The 8926-nt window shown below is 44.2% G+C and overlaps 1 protein-coding gene across 2 annotated transcripts in view; it reads right to left on the reverse strand.

The window, feature by feature from the left end:
* The window catches only part of LOC147441804 (D-cysteine desulfhydrase 2, mitochondrial-like), a 100623-nt gene extending 94395 nt beyond the window's left edge, over window positions 1-6228 (reverse strand). Inside the window, exons 1-3 of one of the 2 annotated variants that reach the window (XM_086528197.1) lie at window positions 6008-6228; window positions 5739-5851; window positions 5613-5655 (exon numbers count right to left, since the gene is read on the reverse strand). In XM_086528197.1, the coding sequence (XP_086384323.1) occupies window positions 5613-5655; window positions 5739-5851; window positions 6008-6032 (181 nt within the window). In that variant the 5' untranslated portion in view covers window positions 6033-6228. Of the gene's footprint in view, window positions 1-5612; window positions 5656-5738 lie in introns of both variants that reach the window. The other variant, XM_086528196.1, reaches the window with a different exon arrangement.
* Between the last annotated feature and the right edge of the window lie 2698 nt (window positions 6229-8926).

Genomic DNA, 8926 nt, shown 5'->3' on the forward strand with positions numbered 1-8926 from the left:
GCGTTTTGCAGTTTCACCGCGACGGAACATCAAGAAACACCAGCGTTTTCAGTTTTCAGCCTTTAGCACTCGCAGAAGAAGTCCCGAACCTCGCAGATCTCACCTTCCCGCAGCAGATCCTCGCCGCACGGTCAGATCCCGCGAAGTTTCAGCCCGGAAAACGCAGATTTCAGCGCGTCGTCGTCGCCATCGACATAGAGTCAGAATTCAGCAGATAAAGATTTGCAGATTTCAGCCCTTAGCATTTTCAGATTTCAGCCCGTCTCGTCGTCGTCGTCGTCGTCCTCATCGTCATCAACATCGTCGGCAAGTCCAAGCATTGTAGAGATTTGTGCAATCATAAGTAGACCGCTCTCGCCATAGAGAGTGGGGCCTTCGGAGGAGGGTTTTACCGTTTACGTCTCTGGTGTCGTATTCTCTTCTCTCTCTATCTCTCAGTCTCACGCACCTTCACGCACAGTGTCCATTCACTTTGTTCGTGTTCACTGCACTCTCTCATTAAGAACGGAAGGCTCTCCCTTCCATAAGAAAAAGGAACCTTGAGCATAGTTCGGAGCACTCATCTTGAGAAAAGTACAACATTCATTCCGCTGCACCTTACACAAGAGCTTGCAAATGAGCCCTTCTAGCTAGAAATCGAGCGTCCCTTCTTATGCATGAGGAAAGTGCACAAAAAGGTGCCACTTGGCACATTTACAGGCAATTTCCCGTTTTGGGCTTCCCACTTAAAAATCTCCAGACTGGTTGCCCAGTTGACTTTGCAGCAGAGTTCTGAAAATGTTTCCCTTGTCATTCCGGAGGTAATGACGCGAACAGATTTTATGGTCCAAAATAGCAGTTTCTAAATTTTAGGGGATGCTTCCGTTGGACTCCCACTAGTCATCTGACCATCTATCCCCACTAGGACCGCATCCAAATATGCAATGTAGCCCAGTTGTCGGGTACTTTCCTTTGGTGACCCTACCTTGGCATTGTGCCTTTATTGAGTTCAATTCCTAGTATCCACCAACTTGCTAAGTGCGACGGGGGGACCTACATGATCTTGAATTGAGCCTAGACCTCCTTTTACTATAAGAGTTCCAATGCCGACCAACTTCCCGTCTGCAGGTGAAACTACCAGGTTAGCAGTTGCCACGCCCTCGTGACATAGTTAATCGTTGCCACGTCCTCGTGACAATGGCAGTGTCCCAAAGTGATTATGTGGCACGCCTATATGGAAGAGAAATGGCCAAGTGGACAAGAGCAGTTGAACCAACCAACCTAAGAACTTCTGAGCAGCGGTCAGGGGGCCTAGCCCTAAAAATCCCAAAGCTTGAACTCTGAGGAGGATTTCCGTAAAACTCGTTGACGTGCTGATGTGGCATACTGTACAGACGATGCAGTGGCAGGACAATACAGATTTTTTATATTTTGCGTTGGAGTTGCCACGTGGCACGATGTACGGATTTTCGCAAATAGCGCTGGCTATTTTGGGCAGATTTATGCGCTAGCTTTTGGAAGCAGATGTTTTTGGGGTTTAGTGTATGCTCGTAATTATTCATTTAAGACACAAACTGCGTATAAATGGTCTTTTTGCGCTTCGTCATTCATGATACGAGTTAGAACCGGGCAGACGTAGAGTGTGAGAGCAGAGGACTGTAACAAACTTGGACACCCCAAGTCAAGATTCTACCGTGACACAACAGAGATTCACTTCAAAATACTTCACAGATCAAAAGAGTGTCGACATGGCCCGGCATAGTTCCGTGCCAAGAGATACTGGCCCCAAAGACTGGCGTCCCTTTCAGTATTTCTTTTATATTAATCTTTGAGCAAAGTACAACCGATCCGCGGGTGCTCGCTCTTAGACTCTGCGTCCAGATGCTCTACAGAATGAGCCCCTTGGGTCACTTATAAAGATTTACAAGGGTTGCTAAAAGTAGAGCCACAAAAGCATTGAAATCAAAAGCAATTTCATCTAAAAGCTGCGAGCAAAAATCAGCCAGCGCATTTTACGGATTTTCGTACAGTTTTGCTACTTCAGCATGTCAGTGCAAAAAGCAAAATTTCGTACTGCTGCCACGTCAGCCTATCAGCGCGAACTACAGAATTCCGTACTGTTGTTATGTCAGCATGTCCGTACAGTCACCGCTACGTCATCAAGCTACCTCCTTCTTGAAAGAATTGTAATCGCCCTCAATTACGCCTACAAAACAGACAGGCCATAAACAGTCTTAGTAGACACTGATTGTTAGTACCGACGCACTAGACACAAGTGACGACACATCTAGCATTTGTACAAAACATCACAGGACATCACTCGACATCACATGACAAATCACAGAAAAATTTATTCCAAATCTCAAACCATGACTGCCAGCAACGTATTTAGTAATCGCATCTAGATTCATTTCGGACCTCACTGATCCGCGATTAACTAATCCTTATTGCGATCATATCTATAGAGATGTATGAGACCGAAATGCTGTAGTCATTTCGTCTTTCAGCCTGCACTCAAACAAGTCCAATGAAAGAGTACAAATCAATCATATTCAATTTCGGGAATTCCGTGTAAGTCATACAGCAGAATATTGGTCAGCCCCCTGAAACCCAAAGGGGACATTAGTGACCTTACTCAAAAATCAGGGTAATCTGTTGACAAAGGAGCGGAGTAACTCTCCTCTTGTGCAAACCCGCTGCACTAGATTCACCCTTGCTGATTTCGGGGTTCTATCGGAGTAGACTATGCTAAACCGAATGCTTCAAGGTAAAGTTCCAAACTCTGAGGAGTATCTGTTACGTCCTCCTCCTCCATCCACTTCACATCCAATGCAAGATACTTCTTGAATTTAACTAAGAACCGTCGAATCACTCTACCTTTCATCTTTCTTTCTTTGTGTGCCAAAATCTGTTCTAGAACGAGTATCTCCTCACTTTCCTCCACTTCGGGTTGCTCATCAGGCTCCCCATCAATTGGCACATCACCTCTAAAAGGCTTCAATAGACTCACAAGGAATTAAATTGTGAATCTTCCAAGTAGCGAGCAGCTTGAGTCGAAAGGAGACATCGTTTATCTTTTCTTTTATCAGGAAAAGCCACAATACCTCATGCTAAGCTTTAGAAAAAGATGCTTCTTTCCCTTTTGTTTTCTTCGGCGTGCCTTCTCAAAACGTAAGAGCACCCAATCGTCTTCCTTTAATTTCAAATCTCGTCGATCTCGATCTGCTGCCTTCTTATGTCGCTCTTGAGATTTCGCTAAAGCCTTCCGGACCTTGACAAAAGCAGTGTCCAAGCCCCTCGTGTATTGGTCTGCTTCAAAAATCTTGTCTTTAGTGCTAAGGAAGGATGGAACCTTCGGGGCACCTTCAATCATCTCAAATAACGCCTTCCCCGTCGAAGAATGAACCGTGTTGTTGTAGGCAAATTCCACCAAAGGCAAATATTTTTCCCATTGAGTCTTCTTATCAGAGTTATAAGACTTCAATAACTCCAGACCAACTAAATTTGCAATCTCAGATTGCCCATCTGTCTGCGAGTGGAATGATGACGAGAATTGCAACTGTGTGCCAATGTTCTCCCAAATAGCCCTCCAAAACAAACTCGTCTCAGGTATGCAAAGCAAACACTGGTCCAGTAGTCAGTTTTTCTTTAAGTGTCTGAAAGGCAGTCACCTCTATCGGTCCTTACAAGAAAGAGACTCCTTTCTGAGATATGTGCAAAGGGGAAGCTACCTTTGCAAACTTCCTAATGAACCGCCGGTAGTAAGAACACAAGCCCAAGAAGCTTCTAACTTCATGAACATTCTTCAAATCTGGCCAATAGCGGATAGTCTCAATCTTGGCCGGGTCCATCTGTACTCCCCAGCTACTCAGACGATGTGTCCCAGAAAGTGTATCTCCGGCAAGAAAAATTCACTCTTTTCGGCATTGATAACTAATTTGTGATCACGCAATGCCTGAAAGACCTGTAGTAGATGGTGTCGATGTTCTGCTTCATCCTTGGAGAAAACTATAATATCATCAAAGAAAGTGTCCACAAAAGATCGATGCTCTCGAAAAATCCTATCCATCATTGGTTGAAAGTCGGCATCACCAAAAATTCATATAAACCGAAACTTGTCCGAAAGGTTGTCTTGTAGACATCTCGCGGAGCGATTCTGATCTAATGATATCCGCTTTTTAAATCAATCCTGCTGAAACAAGAGGATCCCTGAAGTCGGTCAAGGATATCATCGATCCTTGGAATCGGAAATCTGTTCTTGAAAATAATGTACTCATTGTTTCTATTTTTTAATGCTTTTAAAGGTTGTTGATGTTGCATCTTCCTCAAGAGCTTTTTACTTCAAGATTGATGAATGTTTTGGTCATCCAATAATAATGTACTCATTGTTTCTATTTTTTTAAGCTTTTAAAGGTTGTTGATGTTGCATCTTCTGCAAGAGCTTTTACTTCAAGATTGATGAGCCAAGCTCACCCTCAAGGCCTATTCATCATGATGGATGAAAGAGAGCCCCAATTCATTGCAAATCTATTTTCTACAAGCAACTACTATATTTTGATTTTTATGCTACCGTGGCATAGTATGATTTTGAGGATTTATATTCGCCAAACATGCATGATCCATACACACAGAGTCACGCACATGTTACTCACATATATGGTTAAGTAGTTGATGTCTTTTACGGTTCAAAGATAATGTCAAGTTTCGTGTTGTCTTTTTTTCTTACTTTACGTGTCGTATTTAACGTCTCTATCCACTTTGCTTTACGTTAGTGGATGTTGCCTTGCATATTTTATGTTTTCTTTCTTGGCATTAATTAAGACTTGGACAGATCTATGTAGATAGGTAGATCTATGCGATGAAATAAAGATCCGCTTAGAGACATGCATGCACATAGTTTTATAATACTATGAGGCCAACATAGTGATCCATTTGACCCGGGATGGACCCCGACTCTATGCTTATTCTAGGCTACATGCCCCAGCAAAACAAATGTACAAACCATTTATGCAAAGGGGATTCCAACCTAATCTAATGACTTATCCAAACATGGATCCCTGCAAATAGGCTAACAAATGTGCCGGTACTGAATCCACTTGACTCTATAGACACCATTGACTCTGAAAGTAGGTTTAGCTTGTCCACTTGTCATGCATGAGGTTCTAATGTCCATAATACATATCCTTGCTATGTCAATTAAGTTGAAATGCATGTTGACTCTTGAAGCTTGGATTCTCGAGATAAGAGTTGGATTTGGTGTTGGGCTCACCAGGCAACTCTTCAGGAGCTCTTATTCCTCCCTCTTTTCAGCTAAGTGGAGTGTATATGGCTGCATGAAGGTTTAAAGGGATATGTGCGTGTGTCTGTGAGGGAATGTGAGGAGAGCAAACTTATTGCACACTGCAGCCCCAAAACCTTGTTGATTGTTACCAGGGGAGGCTACAATACTCTTCTCTCCCCATATTGGCTCAGATCATGCTTCCTGGTGGCCATTCTATATGAATTCCATGGAGTACGCGGTTGAGATTGTTCGGTTCAGCTTTAGGGTCATAGAGAGCAATTATGATGTACAGTACAGTGTGAGAGGGCATGCACAGACATTTGATTTGTGTGTTGGTATGTAAAATTCATACCCAGTGCTGCTGCGTGCCCACTTTGACAACCACCACAAGTAATCTGAAACATACATATGCATTCAATCATGTTTTAAGCAAAAACGTAGCAAGTGCAAAGACTGCATTCAAAAAGGTATTGCATACCACATCTGTTACGGAAGCTGATTGGAGCAGGGGCACCAAGGCATCCAGTTTCCGAAGCTTGTTTCCACCCATGAGAGGATGAAGCAGATCATCTCTGATGACATGAAACACACCTGGACTATCCAAAATACGTTTACTTTCTTTCGGGGACGAAAAGTGCAGGCCATGAACGTCAAATGCATCAGGCTTCCCACTACTAATAAGCACAGGCTGTATCAATGTGTCAGGTCGAGAAAGAAACCACTTCCTGTTCAGCAGCTGAGCTATACCTTCGGAGGCCTTGCAAATGCACATTCCGCCTGCGAAAACTCTGCTTCAGAACTCACACTCTCTCTGTCCTGGAAATGCCTCGCGCGCGCACGCGCGCAAACACCACCACCCGGAAAATCAAGGTCAGCCAAAGGGGGGTTCCTCCAATGATCCAATCCTAGTTCACCCGAGACCTCCCGGTTGCCATAAGAAAGCCCTATCATTACGCTAGCACCTGTCGTTGCCCATGTTGGCACGGTAGATGATGTCCCTAGTTCACCCCTAGTTTATCGGGCGATCGTACAATTGATATCAAAGCCGCTCCATGCTCCAAATTTGGCCCCTAGATCCCCTCTAAACCATACCTTTGTGTCATATTGTGACGAAGGTGAGTGTGTAGCCTCATCACTATATGACACGGAGCTATGGCCTAGAGGGGATCTAGGGGCCAAATTTGGGGGCACGGAGCGGCTTTGATATAAGTCGTCCAATCGTCCATGCCCCCAAATTTGGGCCCTAGATCCCCCCTGGCCGACCTCGTGTGAGATAGTGACGAGGCGCACCCACCCCCAAAGAGTGATCGACGTTATCAATCATCGACGAACGTGGATCGTCTATTTTGTACAAGAGCAACAAGATATTGCGCCCACAAGCTCTTGAGACTGCTCCCGATACGTAAAAACATACTACCTAGTCCGAGAGCGCTATGGCATGTATATTCATGCCTAGTTATGTATAGGGACAAAAAACCAATGTATTGACCTCCCAAAGGACTAAGGCCCTAGAGGCCACTAAACATTTTTTCTAATGAAAAATGGAAGTTTTATTTTTGTTTGTTTGTTTGAATTATTTTTGGGGGCAAAACTTTTGGTTGGTGAATGAGACAACAGCCACTCATTGCAAAGACAAGTGTCTACAAGTAATGATAAGTTTTATGAGAAGATCTTAATCATTTTTTGGCTTGCTCAAATGGCCCGCTCCTTGAGGAAGAAATTGAGTGTGAGCACGTGCTCTCTCTCTCTCTCTCTCTCTCTCTCTCTCTCTCTCTCTCTCTCTCTCTCTCTCTCTTTGTATCCTAAGGTTGTGTTTAGACGAGGTGCATGCAAAGAATGTTGCAGGGGCATCAACTCTGTGTGGCAAGGTATAGTTGGATGAAAAAAATTCTCCCTCTTTTGGACCCCCCCTATCCCCTACATGAAGACTTCCACCTTCCATGAAATGAGATGAGCATATTCCACGATTCTCTTCACCGATTGATTTGCAATGGAAAGCATCTTGTTCGCTACTTCTTGCTTGTGAAAAGTCTCTACCGCCAATTCTTGTGAACCGGTAGAGCAGCGACCAGTGAGAGGGATGCCTTCACCTTCCTTTGAAACCAGCCTAAACATTACTGCCAATGCAAACCAAGATAAAAACATTAAGCCCATGGCTGCAAACAAGCAGTATCTTTGGGAGTCTTCAAGACAAAGGGGGCAAGGTCGACGAGGAATATGTTGGAATTAGGGTTGCAGAGAAACACACACAGCTTGGAGAAGACGAAGGAAGCTCAAGGCACACAATAGAGAGTGTGTTACTTAGTGTGCAATGGAAAGATAGATAGCCCTAGAGTGATGGGCGTATATACAATGCACGGGGGAAAAAACCTCCTAAAGAGGGAAAAAATGCTCTTGCGGTCCTAGTCTGTTCACACACATCACTACCACATGTATATGGTAACAAATCCCCCCTGGAGTGATGCGGTGAACGAGAGCTGGCACATGAGTAAAGGGAAGTGCCATGCCCTAAGGACATGATCAGTCCACAAAGGGGAGTAAGCCCAAAGCTTTGCGGAAAGCTTCAAGCTTCTCACGAGACAATGCCTTTGTGAAAAGATCTGCAAGGTTGTCCTGTGTTGGCACATAAGCCAAGCTGATCTCTCCTACTGAGAGCCTCTCCCTGACATAGTGGTAATGCACCTCAATGTGCTTTGTGCGAGCATGAAAAACTGGGTTCCTCGCAACTGCCAATGCGCTCTGGCTGTTAGTGTAGATAGTGTTGGCAGTGTCCTGTCCAACACCCAAATCAGCCATAAGGCGTCTGAGCCATACACACTCAACCATAGCTGTGAAGACTGCCATGTACTCAGCCTCACAACTCGAAGTGGCCACAGTAGGTTGCTTCTTGCTCAACCATGATATACATGAACTGCCAAGCATGAAACAAAAACCACTTGTGGACACTCTCGTGTCAAAACAACCAGCCCAATCTGAGTCCGCCAATCTGAGTCCGAAAAAGCATGTAAGTCTGGCGACAATGATCCCCCCTTGGGATAAAACAAGCCAAGATGTAAAGTGCCACTAAGGTAGCGAAAAATCCTCTTGCCAATGCTTAGACCCTGGGCTATGCATAAATCTGCTAACCAGTGAGACTGCAAACTGAATATCCGGCCTCGTGTTGCATACATAAATGAGGCAGCCAAAACAACAATTTGATAAAGAGTGACATCAGCAGGATCGCCAGCATCATGTAGACTCAACTTCAAACCTGTTTCCATGGGAGTGGCAATAGGTTTGCAATCCTCAAGTCCAAACTTACATAGCAATGTCTCTATGTAACTTTTCTGACACAAGGCAATACCACCATCACACTGCTTAAACTGTATACCCAAGTAATGATGCAACAGCCCCAAATCTCTCATCTTGAAAGTAGCATTCAAAACAGCCTTAAATTCAGCAATATGTGTCTCATTTGGTCCAGTGATCAGCAAATCATCAACATAAAGAACCACAATGAGAAGTACATCACCCTCACGCTTTACATACAATGTGATTTCTGTTGGACTGTTACGAAAGCCTCGTTTAACCAAATGAGTGTCAACTTTCTCATACCAAGCACGAGGAGATTGCTTCAACCCATACAAAGCCTTGTTACATTTGCACACTTTGTCCTCTTGTCCTTTT

Source organism: Adiantum capillus-veneris, chromosome 14 (assembly GCF_014529385.1).
Source record: "Adiantum capillus-veneris isolate H3 chromosome 14, ASM1452938v2, whole genome shotgun sequence".
Lineage (NCBI taxonomy): Eukaryota > Viridiplantae > Streptophyta > Polypodiopsida > Polypodiales > Pteridaceae > Adiantum > Adiantum capillus-veneris.